At 47.3% G+C, this 18,212-nt stretch overlaps 1 protein-coding gene across 1 annotated transcript in view; it reads right to left on the bottom strand.

Annotated features, from left to right (window-relative positions):
• The window catches only part of PAMR1 (peptidase domain containing associated with muscle regeneration 1), a 100,405-nt gene extending 82,952 nt beyond the window's left edge, over positions 1 to 17,453 (bottom strand). Inside the window, exons 1-2 of the mRNA XM_072119048.1 lie at positions 15,411 to 17,453; positions 14,148 to 14,324 (exon numbers count right to left, since the gene is read on the bottom strand). Coding sequence (XP_071975149.1) covers positions 14,148 to 14,324; positions 15,411 to 15,507 — 274 coding nt within the window. The 5' untranslated portion in view covers positions 15,508 to 17,453. The remainder of the gene's footprint in view (positions 1 to 14,147; positions 14,325 to 15,410) is intronic.
• Positions 17,454 to 18,212: the final 759 nt, after the last annotated feature.

Genomic DNA, 18,212 nt, shown 5'->3' with positions numbered 1-18,212 from the left:
CTCTCTCCTATGACCTCCATAGGACTCACCAGCGCCAGGTCTATCCGGCTAGATCTTCCAGCACAGGAGTAGGTAAATTTGGGTTTCCTACCACCCTGCACAAACACATCAGATAGACCTGACTGCGAGATTATAGCATTCAAGACCTTGGAGTCCCTGGTGAGAGGTCTACCACTGGATCGATCACTAGATGCTCTGGTGGCATTAAAGTCACCCGTCATGATTACAGGCACAGATGTAAAGAGATAGGGTTTTACCTCATTAAACAGATTTACCCTTTCAGTCACTGTCTGTGGACCATAGATATTAATAAATCGGAGCCTCCTACCTCGGATGGTAACCTCCAGCACCAGACACCTTCCCATCAATACCTCGGTAAGTCTATGTATGGTGACATCGTGTGTATTAAACAGTATGGAGACCCCGGCACAAGGCTCCACAGACAGCGACCAGAAGGATGGACCTGAGCGCCATTCCCTCTCTGCTTCTCTTAAGTGACTAAGACTGTTGAGATGAGTCTCCTGTAAGAAAAAGACATCGGCATCGAGATAATGTAGATGTTCATACACTGCGTGTCTTTTCTTCCTTGCCCTAATGCTGTTTACATTAGTCGAGATGACTTTAAGGTGAAAATCCACCATTAGAGCCATAAGAAGAAGCAGAGAGAGTAACCCCATCATCATAAGTCTGAGTCCGAGCCCTCCTGCTGACCACCTGTATCCATATCGGATTCAGATTCTGGCCCTACTGCCTGAGGTCTCCGTTTGGATGGGGGATCTATATCTGGCTCATCCTCATATTCTGCTACCATTCTCTGCAATTCACGTTCTAGTTCTTCCTCCGCATCTGACTCTGACAACACACTAAACCTGTTTACGGTCATGGTCACATCTGCCGTTCTATCCACCCTCATCCTAGATGATTTTTGGACAGTGGTCCACTCACCCTCTGGCTTACGGGTGGATGTATCTTTCTTCCTTCTCTTTGTAGAAGTTGGTGCTGGAGAAGGAATGGGCACTGAGGGTTGTACAACCTGCTGGACAACCTGCATGTTCCCCTCAATGATTTTTGTTTGGGACTGGTCTGGTACTGGTGTGGTTTTAATCTGAGGCTGGTCTGGTTCTGGCATGGTGTTTATTTGAGGCTGGTCTGGTATGATATAATTTTCAACGCACTGAGGTTCTGGCCCAACCTGAGCTGACCCTGACACCAAAGCCTCCTCCTCCCCCAGGTCATCTGCCCCTGCCAATAGGTCTTCATCAGGGAAGCTCTTACATATGTTGTGCCAGGCATTGGGACAATCCCTGTGGGCATGGCCGATCTCACCGCACAGGTTACACCTGATGTTTTGGCAGTCCGCACTCACATGGCCGATATCCCCACACAGGCTGCACTTGACCACAGAGCAGTTACTGGCGATGTGACCGACCCTACCACACTTGAAGCATCTGCGGGGCTGACCTGGATAGAAGCATACCCCCTTCTCACGACCAATGAAGAAGGAGTTGGGCAGATGCTGGGTTATGTTATTATATTGTCTTAATTTTACCAGGACCTTCCACCCTCCTGTCCAGATCCGGTCCTCATCCCGGGTCTTAGTGAGCTCTGACATAAGGTCACAATGTCTCCTGAGCCAGAGCACAATATCCTGCGGGGGCACAGCTTCATTCCAGAAGATAATGGTGACAGTAACCTGACCAGGCCTAGAGATGGGGATGAAGCTGAAATTATTCCACCCCTCAGCATCCCTAAACCTGGGGAAGATGGCCCAAAACCAGTCCAAGTTACACATTAACTTAAAGCTCACGTCATATCCCTGGCGGTCTGGGAGGTTTATAACTGCCAGGATGTCACTTGGCGAGAAACCCATCTGGTCACATAGCAGAGATCTCACAACAAACCTCCGGTCAGGTAGGTCTTCCTTGGCCCCTTTGTGCTTAAACCTAACCACGTTCCTCCTCTTAAAAGCCTGACCGGTGTAATGTGAGCCGGACGTAAAGGATGGTGCACCCCGGCTCCAGGCATTGCCAGAGGAGGTCTGATCAGGACCGGTACCACGCTGTGACTTGGGGCGCTGCTGAGCACCTGAAACAGGGGGGTCTGCGCCACCATCAGGAACTAATGGAGGAAAATCCTGAGCACTGGACTGCTCTACCACCTCCCCACCATCAGCCTCCATGGCCCAGCCTCCATACACTGCTCTGACTGCTCTATAACAACATCCCAGACAGATGGTGAAGCCCCTTCTGTTGGAATATTATCAAATACGGAGGTATCAATACAGGGATTAGTTATATCACAGACATTGGCAGCAATAACCACAGACATATCAGCAGTATCAGACACATTAGGACCAGCAGAGTCTGTAACATTAGGATCAGCAGAGTCAGTAACAGGCACAGCAGAGTCCTGATTGTCCTGCTCTGGTGTCACCTGGGAGCTCTGCTGCGCTGCTGCAGTGTTACCTTCAGGAACGTCTCTACAGTCTTTCTGCGAGGAGATGTCATCTGAGTCTTGTGGTGCTTGCACTGCACCATCACCATCAGTCAGGTGTCTCTGTTCTTGCTGCAGATTGCAGGCTGCTGGGACTTGTAGTGCCTCTGCTGTAAGTGGCTGATCACTGGCTCTGTGGTAGGGGAATGTTGCGGCTGCAGTATTGGCTTTACTTGGGTCTGCTGGACGACATCAGGGCAGGTCACGGGTGCAGGATATGATGGTCCTCCATGTGTCTGTGCCTGGAAGCGCTCCTGATTCCTGAAGGTCTCTGCCAGGGGTCCCATCTGCTCCAGGACTGCCTCAGTTTGGGTAATGTTGTCTGCGAGCTGCTTGGCCAGTGTGGCCAGTTTCTTGTCCAGGAGCTCGTGTCTCTCAGGATTCGCTGCCTTCAGCTTGTAAGCGCAGTCGATGTTTTTCTGCAGCAGCAGTTTTTGCTCCTTCAGCTTTTCCAGTCTTTTCACGAGCGCTGGGATCTGATCAGCGAGGTGGAGCTCAGGTGCACGCTCAGCCACAGGACTGGGAGAGGCTGCAGGTGCACGCTCAGCCACAGGACTGGGAGAGGCTGCAGGTGCACGCTCAGCCACAGGACTGGGAGAGGCTGCAGGTTGGTTACATGCTGAGGGTAATGACTTGCTGCTGGGTCCGGGCCTCTGTGCCGCTGGTGGGCTCTGGCGCGCTGCGGCTGTCACTACTGGGGGATGACATTGTCCATGATGGGGACTGTGCAACACCCTCGCCGATGCAATGGCGAGGTAGTGCTTGCGAATGAGCCCCACAGCATGTCATCACATAACACAGGGGACATTGCAGTGGTTAATCCTGCCTGGCAAGGCAGAAGTTAAATGTAATGTGTGATGTAAGAGTCTAATAACCAATCACATGTATTGCATTATGTATTCTGTAAGCTGAGAGGTAACTGGAGGAGCAGCCACCACCTGACCAAGGGGAGATGATAAAACCCCTTGCTCAGAATATTCTAGAGGAGTCTCTCTCAGGAGAGAGAAGAGAGCAGTCTCTCCCAGAAGGGAGAAGAGACTGGTCCTAGCCAGACCTGAGGGTCTGCAGGACACCAGCTAGAGTTCTAGTCAGTCAGCATACCAGACCAAGAGCAGGAAGAGCCTAGCCCCTGCCTAGAAAGAGGGAAGTTAGGAGTTAGTGTAGTGAGGAAAGGGGTATCATCCTACCTTTAAGGGTGATACTTGAAGCCCCTGAGAACAAGCTGAAGCATCCTACTAGGACACAGCTACCGCCCAGCCTGCCATCTGCACCCAGGCTGGTGCTCTGCTCCTGCGGCTCCCTCCAAGTACCTCTCCAGCACTCCATCTACTCTGTTAAAGGCACGTTTGCTGAAGTTCCTGCGGTTCCAATAAAGAACTGTAAGTTGTTTTCTTCAACCTCTGCCTCCGTCTGGTCCCTGCTACTACAACCTCCATCATCACGGGCACCCTGTCCACCACACAGAGACTTACACTCTAGACACCAAAGGGTTGCCCCAGGGAGATCCGCTATAGCAGGCTCTCCCTCATCATTTCTTGCCAACACCACCCTGCTGGAGACCTGCCAGGCTGTAGGACAGCCCTCCGGTTCCCCATACCAAGCACCGTGACACAAGCGTGCTTAGGCCGCAACCGCCAGCCACTCAGGTACTGCGGGCCCAGGCTGACTCCAGGCCCCGAGAAAAGGCTAGGCCCCGGTGGGGGATGTTGCAAGTGGCGTCACGAACAGGATATTTACTTCTGTGCCTTGTTACGGCATTAAAGACTATCCTTTATTACAAAAACTGTATTGCCTAACCCTGCTGCAATTCGGATATAGGCCCAAGAGACTTTGTGTGTTTCTGCATTGGACTGTGTTACTGCTGCCACGTGCTGTCGAGCGCCGCTCCAGCACACAAGAGGTTAATCCCTGCACGAACTGTACCAGCTCTGCTACATCAAGATTTTACCTCAGAGAATCTGTGGCGCAGCAAGTAATTCCAGCCCGCCAAAATCTTCACTGGCGGGAAACCCAGACGACGCACCAAGCTCCACCCACGCGCGAAGGGCGCGAACCCCGCCTCCTGTGGCGCAGGAAAAATTAGAGCCCGCCACAGTTCTTGGCGGGAAGAACTTGGACTCCTCCCCCTGGCGCGACGCGGACTTCCTGCCCCGCCTCAGAGAAACGCCAGAACTCATGCGGATTTTGGACAGTGAGGACTGCATCATGTGGGGTCCTCCGCCATTGCCTCCTGTGGAGCGTCCAGAGTTCTACGAAATGTTAGAGACCATGGTCGTGGTTTCTGCACAGCCGGTCCGGAGGCCCTTTGCTGGGCACCGGCTGCATCGAGGACTGACCCGAGCCCTCGTCACCCGGAGGTACGTCCAGACGGTGACAGAGTACCAGCTACCCCCCGGGCGGTTCCTCGTTCCTTTCCCGGTTGCCATGCCGATGCCCCGGGCCCACGTGGAGGCGCCACGTGGTGAGGCCCCGACTCCGGTCGAGCCAGCGCCTGGGCCTACTGCTGCGGTACCACCTGCCGCGAGGCCTGCTGTCCCTGCTACTCGGCCTGCCAGCCCTGCCGAGACGGTTCCAGCTCCTCCGGCTGCTCCTGCTCCTGTCCCGGCAACTGCCCGACCCACGCGGAGGCCCGAGCCTGCACCGGAGCCACGGGCCCCAGCACCGACACCTCCGCAGCCTCGAGGCCGAGGTGAGGCCACCCGCCAGCGACTCCGGGACGCTGTCTCGGAGCAACGCCGTCGTGAGAAGGAGGCCCAGCGGTATATGGCCGGCCGGACGGCAGCTGGAGCCTGGGTGGAGAAGGACCGCACCACCGGCATGGTCCGGTATTTTGACAAAAAACGTGGCTATGGCTTCGCCACCCAGGACTACACCGGACGGGAAGTCTTTATACCCCGCCGGTCCGTCAAGAGGCCTGATCTGCCGGAGAGCCAGCACAACTTGAAGCCGGGCGAGTGCATTGAGTTCTCCCTGCAGGAGGGTCCCCGAGGACCGTGGGCGGCTGGGGTGATCCGGATCCCTGACTCAGATGAGGACCGCTACTTCCCGTACGAGGATGACGAGTGGCCGGAGTCTCCAGACACTTCCTCCTCTTCGGCTGCGAGTCCACAGGCGGTGACCCACGTGAATGCCCCATCCACGATAATCGTGAGTACGGGTCCCATTGCCATCCATGGGCCGGGCATGATACAGGGCGCCACCCCCGCTGTCTCCCCTGCTGGGAGCCTGGCTAGGTCCCGTAGCTCCTCTGTGGGAGAAGACGTCCCGGCTGGCGAACCTTGTCCGGAGGTTTCGTCTAGGCCCGCATCTCCCCTTGCTGGTTACCACTGGGGTGATGACCTGGCCCCGGAAGAACCGGAGCTGGAAGAAGCCTCGGCGCTGCCGCAGGCTCCCATTTATGTACTGCTGGACCCCTCTGTGGTCCCTGGCTCAGTTGAGCCCCCGGCTGGAACAGCTGATATCCCGGGCGACAGCGCTCCTCCCCCTGAAAGGCAGGAGGATATTGCTGCACCTGCAGTACCCGCTACTGCCACCGGGTGTCCCCAGCCGGAATCTCCTACTGCTTGGGAGATACAGGATTCCCCACTGGATCCTGTTTTTGCTGAACTCAGCGATACTGAGTGACCCCTGATGGGCTGAAAGCCCTCTTCAGGTACTTTGTCTATTGTAAATATTTATTTTTGTCCTATCCCCTATAGAGCCAGAAACTGTCCTGAGACTCTTACCCTTATTTATCTCAGTCAAGAGATTTCTTCAAAGGACTCTGTCCCTCTACACTAGAGGAGACCCTTTGCAACTTTATTGCACTTTTCCCCACATCAAGGGCTGTGCCCAGAAGATGGACTTTCCTATTGGAGACCTTCTGAGAGACTGTTGCCAATCTTGAGGAAAAGTTGCCACTTTATTTATTATCATTTTGCACTTAATGCCTTCCTTTTTAGGTACGGACATTCTGTTTGCACATTCATGCCTTTCCTTTTCAGGTAAAGAGACATTTGCTACCGTGCTACCCTGAGTAGCCTATTTACCTATGTAACGTTTGCAACGTTTAAGAGATGTACCCATTGAGCTCCTAAGCCAATGTGAGCTTACAATATGCTTGTACCCTGTCTGTTTGCCAGTAGTATGCATTAACCCTTTTATAGGCTTTCCAGGTTGTAGTGTGGCTGTGTCGGACCGTCTTTTTGTGTAAAACACTGATTGTTACCTTAACCCCAAACCGAGGTTTGCACATGGGGGTAGTCCGTAAACTGCGGGTCCTACGGGGACCGGGGGTGTTACAGAGCTAGCACCTGGATGCCACTCATCCTATGGGTAAGGACGTCAGGAGGTACTCGTGTCGCATGTGCTAATGCAATGCAGGTAGACACATTATATATTTGTCGCCAGGGAAGAAGTGTTTACAAAACAAATATACAGGCCTTGGTGCAAGGAGTGGATTACAGGACATGACACCACACCTTTCCTACTGTACAGTTCGGTTTAATGGCGTCAGCGACCAACTGTCATACAGCTACATATCTTTGTCTTAGTCCGACACCAACCCAGGTGCCTGTCTCCAGGACCATGGGCGGTTTGTCCCTACACCTTCACATAGCCTGCACTTCCCAGAAGTGCCCTTAGCCCCCTCTGTGCCCCAAAACATCTGTAGTCGAGCCGAGGGCGGCTCTTTCAATTGCCCCCGGGGTATGCAACACCCTCGCCGATGCAATGGCGAGGTAGTGCTTGCGAATGAGCCCCACAGCATGTCATCACATAACACAGGGGACATTGCAGTGGTTAATCCTGCCTGGCAAGGCAGAAGTTAAATGTAATGTGTGATGTAAGAGTCTAATAACCAATCACATGTATTGCATTATGTATTCTGTAAGCTGAGAGGTAACTGGAGGAGCAGCCACCACCTGACCAAGGGGAGATGATAAAACCCCTTGCTCAGAATATTCTAGAAGAGTCTCTCTCAGGAGAGAGAAGAGAGCAGTCTCTCCCAGAAGGGAGAAGAGACCGGTCCTGGTCAGACCTGAGGGTCTGCAGGACACCAGCTAGAGTTCTAGTCAGTCAGCATACCAGACCAAGAGCAGGAAGAGCCTAGCCCCTGCCTAGAAAGAGGGAAGTTAGGAGTTAGTGTAGTGAGGAAAGGGGTATCATCCTACCTTTAAGGGTGATACCTGAAGCCCCTGAGAACAAGCTGAAGCATCCTACTAGGACACAGCTACCGCCCAGCCTGCCACCTGCATCCAGGCTGGTGCTCTACTCCTGCGGCTCCCTCCAGAATACCTCTCCAGCACTCCATCTACTCTGTTAAAGGCACGTTTGCTGAAGTTCCTGCGGTTCCAATAAAGAACTGTAAGTTGTTTTCTTCAACCTCTGCCTCCGTCTGGTCCCTGCTACTACAACCTCCATCATCACGGGCACCCTGTCCACCACACAGAGACTTACACTCTAGACACCAAAGGGTTGCCCCAGGGAGATCCGCTATAGCAGCCTCTCCCTCATCATTTCTTGCCAACACCACCCTGCTGGAGACCTGCCAGGCTGTAGGACAGCCCTCCGGTTCCCCATACCAAGCACCGTGACACTAGCGTGCCTAGGCCGCAACCGCCAGCCACTCAGGTACTGCGGGCCCAGGCTGACTCCAGGCCCCGAGAAAAGGCTAGGCCCCGGTGGGGGATGTTGCAACTGGGTCCCACTTTCCTGCCAGTGACAGCGCTGGTAGCAGCTTGAGGCCTCCCTGCTGGTCTCACCTCGGCCTCCACAGATCTTACAGTCTTGTTACCTCCACTCCCAGACCTGGTTCTCTCAGGCCGGATGAATACAGACTGCTGCAGGTTCTCCAGGATGGTCTGGCGCTCCAGGGATGTCCTCCTGTGCCTGGATGGAGGTGTAGAGGGCACAGCTGAGGCCTGTAATGGAGGCTGCCTCTGCTCCTGCACAGCTTTCCCTGCTGCCTGACCCAGCGCTCTGGTCTCACTCACTGTTTTTTGCTGCACATTAACACTGGGAGATGGTTTCACCAGATTGGAACTCACTGCTGCTTCTTGCTTTTCCAAAACATTCACCTTCTTTATCTCACAAACTCCGGCTGTACTGGAGCCACTGACATTCTGCACCTTACTCACAGACTTCACTTTAGGATTATTTGCATCCTCAGTTTTTGGTGTCTGAGAGTTTCCTCCCAGAGAAGGCCTTGGAGCCTGGGCCTTGCTTGGGGAAGTTCCCCACCCAGGGTGGCCCCGCCCTGGGCTATCTCCAGGCATTAAGAGACTTCAGGAGCTCTGCTCACACACAACCTCCCAGCAAGGGGGCAGTATTATAGTACTTATATTCCTGTACATAGGGGGCAGTATTATAGTAGTTATATTCCTGTACACAGGGGGCAGTATTATAGTAGTTATATTCTTGTACATAGGGGGCAGTATTATAGTACTTATATTCCTGTACATAGAGGGCAGTATTATAGTAGTTATATTCTGTACATAGGGGCAGTATTATAGTAGTTATATTCTTGTACATAGGGGGCAGTATTATAGTAGTTATATTCTTGTACATAGGGGGCAGAATTATAGTAGTTATATTCTGTACATAGGGGGCAGTATTATAGTAGTTATATTCCTGTACATAGGGGGCAGTATTATAGTAGTTATATTCTTGTACATAGGGGGCAGTATTATAGAAGTTATATTCCTGTACATAGGGGGCAGTATTATAGTAGTTATATTCTTGTACATAGGGGCAGTATTATAGTAGTTATATTCCTGTACATAGGGGGCAGTATTATAGTAGTTATATTCCTGTACATAGGGGGCAGTATTATAGTAGTTATATTCTTGTACATAGGGGGCAGTATTATAGTAGTTATATTCTTGTACATAGAGGGCAGTATTATAGCAGTTATATTCTTGTACATAGGGAGCAGTATTATAGTAGTTATATTCTTGTACATAGGGGGCAGTATTATAGTAGTTATATTCTTTTACATAGGGGGAAGTATTATAGCAGTTATATTCCTGTACATAGGGGGCAGTATTATAGCAGTTATATTCCTGTACATAGGGGGCAGTATTATAGTAGTTATATTCCTGTACATAGGGGGCAGTATTATAGTAGTTATATTCCTGTACATAGGGGGCAGTATTATAGTAGTTATATTCTTGTACATAGGGGGCAGTATTATAGTAGTTATATTCCTGTACATAGGGGGCAGTATTATAGTAGTTATATTCTTGTACATAGGGGGCAGTATTATAGTAGTTATATTCTTGTACATAGGGGGCAGTATTATAGTAGTTATATTCTTGTACATAGGGGGCAGAATTATAGTAGTTATATTCTGTACATAGGGGGCAGTATTATAGTAGTTATATTCCTGTACATAGGGGGCAGTATTATAGTAGTTATATTCTTGTACATAGGGGGCAGTATTATAGTAGTTATATTCCTGTACATAGGGGGCAGTATTATAGTAGTTATATTCTTGTACATAGGGGCAGTATTATAGTAGTTATATTCCTGTACATAGGGGGCAGTATTATAGTAGTTATATTCCTGTACATAGGGGGCAGTATTATAGTAGTTATATTCTTGTACATAGGGGGCAGTATTATAGTAGTTATATTCTTGTACATAGAGGGCAGTATTATAGCAGTTATATTCTTGTACATAGGGGGCAGTATTATAGTAGTTATATTCCTGTACATAGGGGGCAGTATTATAGTAGTTATATTCATGTACATAGGGAGCAGTATTATAGTAGTTATATTCTTGTACATAGGGGGCAGTATTATAGTAGTTATATTCTTTTACATAGGGGGAAGTATTATAGCAGTTATATTCCTGTACATAGGGGGCAGTATTATAGCAGTTATATTCCTGTACATAGGGGGCAGTATTATAGTAGTTATATTCTTGTACATAGGGGGCAGTATTATAGTAGTTATATTCCTGTACATAGGGGGCAGTATTATAGTAGTTATATTCTTGTACATAGGAGGCAGTATGATAGTAGTTATATTCCTGTACATAGGGGGCAGTATTATAGTAGTTATATTCCTGTACATAGGGGGCAGTATTATAGTAGTTATATTCCTGTACATAGGGGGCAGTATTATAGTAGTTATATTCTTGTACATAGGGGGCAGTATTATAGTAGTTATATTCTTGTACATAGAGGGCAGTATTATAGCAGTTATATTCTTGTACATAGGGGGCAGTATTATAGTAGTTATATTCCTGTACATAGGGGGCAGTATTATAGTAGTTATATTCCTGTACATAGGGGGCAGTATTATAGTAGTTATATTCTTGTACATAGGGGGCAGTATTATAGTAGTTATATTCCTGTACATAGGGGGCAGTATTATAGTAGTTATATTCTTGTACATAGGAGGCAGTATGATAGTAGTTATATTCCTGTACATAGGGGGCAGTATTATAGTAGTTATATTCCTGTACATAGGGGGCAGTATTATAGTAGTTATATTCATGTACATAGGGGGCAGTAATATAGTAGTTATATTCTTGTACATAGGGGGCAGTATTATAGTAGTTATATTCTTGTACATAGGGGGCAGTATTATAGTAGTTATATTCTTGCACATAGGGGACAGTATTATAGTAGTTATATTCTTGTACATAGGGGGCAGTAATATAGTAGTTATATTCCTGTACATAGGGGGCAGTATTATAGTAGTTATATTCATGTACATAGGGGGCAGTAATATAGTAGTTATATTCTTGTACATAGGGGGCAGTATTATAGTAGTTATATTCTTGTACATAGGGGGCAGTATTATAGTAGTTATATTCTTGCACATAGGGGACAGTATTATAGTAGTTATATTCTTGTACATAGGGGGCAGTATTATAGTAGTTATATTCTTGTACATAGGGGGCAGTAATATAGTAGTTATATTCCTGTACATAGGGGGCAGTATTATAGTAGTTATATTCCTGTACATAGGGGGTATTATTATAGTAGTTATATTCCTGTACATAGGGGACAGTATTATAGCAGTTATATTCCTGTACATAGGGGGCAGTATTATAGTAGTTATATTCTTGTACATAGGGGACAGTATTATAGTAGTTATATTCTTGTACATAGGGGCAGTATTATAGTAGTTATATTCTTGTACATAGGAGGCAGTATTACAGTAGTTATATTCTTGTACATAGGGGCAGTATTATAGTAGTTATATTCTTGTACATAGGAGGCAGTATTACAGTAGTTATATTCTTGTACATAGGGGGCAGAATTATAGTAGTTATATTCCTGTACATAGGGGGCAGTATTATAGTAGTTATATTCTTGTACATAGGGGGCAGAATTATAGTAGTTATATTCCTGTGCATAGGGGACAGTATTATAGTAGTTATATTCCTGTACATAGGGGGCAGTATTATAGTAGTTATATTCCTGTGCATAGGGGACAGTATTATAGTAGTTATATTCCTGTACATAGGGGGCAGTATTATAGTAGTTATATTCTTGTACATAGAGGGCAGTATTATAGTAGTTATATTCTTGTACATAGGGGGCAGTATTATAGTAGTAATATTCTTGTACATAGAGGGCAGTATTATAGTAGTTATATTCTTGTACATAGGGGGCAGTATTATAGTAGTTATATTCCTGTACATAGGGGGCAGTATTATAGTAGTTATATTCATGTACATAGAGGGCAGTATTATAGTAGTTATATTCTTGTACATAGGGGGCAGTATTATAGTAGTTATATTCCTGTACATAGGGGGCAGTATTATAGTAGTTATATTCATGTACATAGGGGGCAGTAATATAGTAGTTATATTCTTGTACATAGGGGGCAGTATTATAGTAGTTATATTCTTGTACATAGGGGGCAGTATTATAGAAGTTATATTCTTGCACATAGGGGACAGTATTATAGTAGTTATATTCTTGTACATAGGGGGCAGTAATATAGTAGTTATATTCCTGTACATAGGGGGCAGTATTATAGTAGTTATATTCATGTACATAGGGGGCAGTAATATAGTAGTTATATTCTTGTACATAGGGGGCAGTATTATAGTAGTTATATTCTTGTACATAGGGGGCAGTATTATAGTTGTTATATTCTTGCACATAGGGGACAGTATTATAGTAGTTATATTCTTGTACATAGGGGGCAGTATTATAGTAGTTATATTCTTGTACATAGGGGGTAGTAATATAGTAGTTATATTCCTGTACATAGGGGGCAGTATTATAGTAGTTATATTCCTGTACATAGGGGGTATTATTATAGTAGTTATATTCCTGTACATAGGGGACAGTATTATAGCAGTTATATTCCTGTACATAGGGGGCAGTATTATAGTAGTTATATTCTTGTACATAGGGGACAGTATTATAGTAGTTATATTCTTGTACATAGGGGCAGTATTATAGTAGTTATATTCTTGTACATAGGAGGCAGTATTACAGTAGTTATATCCCTGTGCATAGGGGGCAGTATTATAGTAGTTATATTCCTGTACATAGGGGGCAGTATTATAGTAGTTATATTCTTGTACATAGGGGGCAGTATTATAGTAGTTATATTCCTGTACATAGGGGACAGTATTATAGTAGTTATATTCCTGTACATAGGGGGCAGTATTATAGTAGTTATATTCTTGTACATAGGGGGCAGTATTATAGTAGTTATATTCCTGTACATAGGGGACAGTATTATAGTAGTTATATTCTTGTACATAGGGGGCAGTATTATAGTAGTTATATTCTTGTACATACGGGGCAGTATTATAGTAGTTATATTCTTGTACATAGGGGGCATTATTATAGTAGTTATATTCTTGTACATAGGGGCAGTATTATAGTAGTTATATTCTTGTACATAGGGGGCAGTATTATAGTAGTTATATTCTTGTACATAGGGGGCAGTATTATAGTAGTTATATTCCTGTACATAGGGGGCAGTATTATAGTAGTTATATTCTTGTACATAGGGGGCAGTATTATAGTAGTTATATTCTTGTACATAGGGGGAAGTATTATAGTAGTTATATTCCTGTACATAGGGGGCAGTATTATAGTAGTTATATTCCTGTACATAGGGGGCAGTATTATAGTAGTTATATGCCTGTACATAGGGGACAGTATTATAGTAGTTATATTCCTGTACATAGGAGGCAGTATTATAGTAGTTATATTCTTGTACATAGGAAGCAGTATTATAGTAGTTATATTCTTGTACATAGGGGCAGTATTATAGTAGTTATATTCCTGTACATAGGGGGCAGTATTATAGTAGTTATATTCTTGTACATAGGGGGCAGTATTATGGTAGTTATATTCTTGTACATAGGGGGCAGTATTATAGTAGTTATATTCTTGTACATAGGGGGCAATATTATAGTAGTTATATTCTTGTACATAGGGAGCAGTATTATAGTAGTTATATTCCTGTACATAGGGGGCAGTATTATAGTAGTTATATTCTGTACATAGGGGGCAGTATTATAGTAGTTATATTCTTGTACATAGGGGGCAGTATTATAGTAGTTATATCCTTGTACATAGGGGGCAGTATTATAGTAGTTATATCCTTGTACATAGGGGGCAGTATTATAGTAGTTATATCCCTGTACATAGGGGGCAGTATTATAGTACTTATATTCTTGCTTTTGGATACCTGGATGTATGAGGCAGGAATCGCACTCGTTGTCTTCATTGCGGCAGCAGGGGATGGTGTACCCCACCTTCTTCTCACTTCCTGGACATGCACACTCTACTACATCATACTCGCAGCAGTCTCGGCACATGATGTTCCACTCGGCTCCGGGGCAGTTTTCATTGATCACTGTATATTCTTGAGAAATCAAATGATCAGCGTTAGACGTCAGATATTACATTACTGCAGGGGCTGTAACATAAATGGTGATAGAGAGATAACACAGGATCATGATCTGGTTAATGGTTATGTATAAAGTTCTCACTGAGCATGCTCACAACACTCGCCCATAGACATGAATGGGTCTCCCTGGTTAGTTCCCTGTTTGACCCCATCGTGGTGACGCAGGATAATATGCTGGATCACAATTTACTCTTATTCGGATGATGATGTGTTTTCCATGACTAACATTCTCCCTCCATGCTGATGGTTTCCTTCTATTACTACTCCTGGCGTTCTGCTGTATTTACAAATATATGCGTCTCACGATGTAGCAGAGCCGAGTTTGTTTGGCAAAACGCAATGAGGTGTCGGACTTTAAATAGTGATTGGACAATGAAACAATGTAACGACCAGTTCAGCTCTGCTACATCTTACTGTACACATTGTCATCTGTAGACACTACATCCATATGGGATGTAATGGATTCCCAAATATTCTGGAATATAAGAAATATGTCATCTACATTGCTTTACAGGATTATTAGAAGTTCACTAGTTCACATTTTAGTGCAAAATTGTCATTGGCCATTAAGGGGTTAAAGAGAGCTGGACTGAGACGATTGTGTTAGTAAACACGGAGATGTGAAGGGTCCTCCTCTGGGGGGCGCTGTGTGTGTAAATATATGGAGTAGGGATTAAGTATTCATTGTTCCCCTATAGCATCACTGGTGGTGGAGCAGGCAGCAATGTGTGAGGTACTACTACTCCTGGATGATCACTCCATGCTGGTTGTAGTAGTCGTATTCTTATTAATGTATAAGTTCAGGTCCTGTGTTCAGAACTGTTCTCCTTCTGCTCAGGTATTGGGGTAAATTGGGCTGAGCTGCAGTACCAGGCACTGCCTGTGGATCAGGGGGGGCGCTGTTTATTAGAAATAAAGCTAATTCTCCATCTATTATGTAATGAAATGTAACCAAGGCAAGAAGAGCAGAAAGTTGTAACAGTTGCACCTAATAGAAGGAGATGAGCCCTGCAGGGCGGGGGGAGGGCGGCCGGTACTCACTTGATGCCCGGGGGTGGGCAGAGATGTGCAGGGCGCAGAGGTAGAGCAGAGCCGCGCGCAGGGTCATGGTGTCGCTCCCAGCTCGGTGTCTCCGCATGGATTCAGGGTCTCCGTCTCTTCATGCTGGTTCTGCCGGGGGCTCAGGTTTCACACTATTTTATCATTCAGGCAGTGACACCCTCAGCCGACGCTTCCACTGGGGTCTTCCAGACTACGTCACCCCAAAAACACTCCGCTGCCTTAACCCTTAGTGCCCTGCAGATGACGGTCGTACACAATGCAAAAGCAGGATCTGAGGTCACTGACTAAGCAGCAGTGGTGGGATCCCTCAGACAGTAGCCGGGGGTCTATGGGGACCCTCCGCAGCAGTATCTGGGGTCTGTGACTAAGCAACCCTACAGACAGTAGCTGGGGGTCTATGGGGACCCTCCGCAGCAGTATCTGGGGTCACTGACTAAGCAGCTCCGTAGACAGTAGCTGGGGGTCTACAGGGACCCTCCGCAGCAGTATTTGGGGTCACTGACTAAGCAGCTCCGCAGACAGTAGCTGGGGGTCTACAGGGACCCTCCGACGCAGTATTTGGGGTCAGTGACTAAGCAGCAGAGGTGGGATCCCTGCTCCACCAGATCCCTGCAGACAATAGCCGAGGGTCCACGGGGACCCTCTGCAGACAGTAGCCCGGGGTCTATGGGGTCCTCCGCAGCAGTATCTGTGGTCACTAACAAAGCAGCTCCGCAGACAGTAGCCGGGGCTCTACGGGGACCCTCTGCAGCAGTATCTGGGGTCACTGACTGAGCAGCTCCGCAGACAGTAGCTGGGGCTCTACGGGGACCCTCTGCAGCAGTATCTGGTGTCACTGACTAAACAGCTCCGCAGACAGTAGCCCGGTGGTCTATGGGGACCCTCCGCAGCAGTATCTGGGGTCACTGACTAAGCAGCTCCGCAGACAGTAGCAGGGGCTCTATGGGGTCCTCCGCAGCAGTATCTGGGGTCACTGACTAAGCAGCTCCGCAGACAGTAGCAGGGGCTCTACGGGGACCCTCCGCAGCAGTATCTGGGGTCACTGACTAAGCAACTCCGCAGACAGTAGCTGGGGCTCTATGGGGACCCTCTGCAGCAGTATCTGGGGTCACTGACTAAGCAGCTCCGCAGACAGTAGCAGGGGCTCTATGGGGACCCTCCGCAGCAGTATCTGGGGTCACTGACTAAGCAGCTCCGCAGACAGTAGCAGGGGCTCTACGGGGACCCTCTGCAGCAGTATCTGGTGTCACTGTCTAAACAGCTCTGCAGGCAGTAGCCCGGTGGTCTATGGGGACCCTCTGCAGCAGTATCTGGTGTCACTGACTAAACAGCTCTGCAGGCAGTAGCCCGGTGGTCTATGGGGACCCTCCGCAGCAGTATCTGGGGTCACTGACTAAGCAGCTCCGCAGACAGTAGCAGGGGCTCTACGGGGACCCTCCGCAGCAGTATCTGGGGTCACTGACTGAGCAGCTCCGCAGACAGTAGCAGGGGCTCTATAGGACCCTCCGCAGCAGTATCTGGGGTCACTGACTAAGCAGCTCCGCAGACAGTAGCTGGGGCTCTACGGGGACCCTCTGCAGCAGTATCTGGGGTCACTGACTAAGCAGCTCCGCAGACAGTAGCTGGGGCTCTACGGGGACCCTCCGCAGCAGTATCTGGGGTCACTGACTAAGCAGCTCCGCAGACAGTAGCTGGGGCTCTACGGGGACCCTCTGCAGCAGTATCTGGGGTCACTGACTAAGCAGCTCCGCAGACAGTAGCTGGGGCTCTATAGGACCCTCCGCAGCAGTATCTGGGGTCACTATCTGAGCAGCCCACAGACAGTAGCTGGGAGTCTACGGGGACCCGCTGCAGCAGTATCTGGGGTCACTGACTCAGCTGCCCCTGTACACATTGGCCAGGAGCGCTGAGCAGGTACACTCACCAGCAGCAGGCAGATCTGTCTGAGCAGATGGAGACGTCTACATTATGACTCTCTGCAGACCCCGTCCTGAACTGGCATAAAGTCTGGAAAAAATTCCCATCTCGGAGTCCAATACATGTGTTTGTAATAACATTCCTCGTCATTGACGCCATCCCCCCAAACACCCATCAAATATGAAGTCATTTATACTTTGCGTAATAGTGACATTTGTAGAATGGGACGTCCCTGGGTCTGGGGTGGAGGGATGTAAACAGACCCAGGGGTTACAGCTCCATGTTCTCTTATTGTGTCCCAATATTTTGGGGGCTCATTGATCCCCTCAGTGTGAATGATCTGTCAGTGTCCCATAATCTGCAGATAATATTGTATGGAAACAGAAGGGGGTGAAGACTTCTGCACAAATTTTCCCAAAGAAGAAAACTGTATAAATTGTTTTGATTCAAATGTTACATTGTTTTGTGTAAGAGTATACAGTTACTAACAGAACTATGTGTCTCCATGGTTACAGACTACAAACAAGCCTGGTGTGTAGTCTGTTCTAAACTCCTTCTAACCTCCTTGTTTGATCTGTGCCAAGATTGAGTATTTTGGAAGATTTGTCTATGAGATAGATATATAGAATAGATAGATAGATAGATAGATAGATAGATAGATAGATAGGAGATAGATAGATAGATAGATAGATAGATAGGAGATAGATAGATAGAAGATAGATAGATAGATAGATAGATAGATAGATAGATAGGAGATAGATAGATAGATAGATAGGAGATAGATAGGGGATAGATAGATATGAGATAGATAGATAGATAGATAGATAGATAGATATGAGATAGATAGATAGATAGATAGATAGA

The sequence above is a fragment of the Engystomops pustulosus genome, chromosome 7, assembly GCF_040894005.1.
Source record: "Engystomops pustulosus chromosome 7, aEngPut4.maternal, whole genome shotgun sequence".
In the NCBI taxonomy this organism is placed as follows: domain Eukaryota; kingdom Metazoa; phylum Chordata; class Amphibia; order Anura; family Leptodactylidae; genus Engystomops; species Engystomops pustulosus.
The sequence above is the reverse complement of the archived record's forward strand: the minus strand, read 5'-3'. Positions and strand labels throughout refer to the sequence as shown.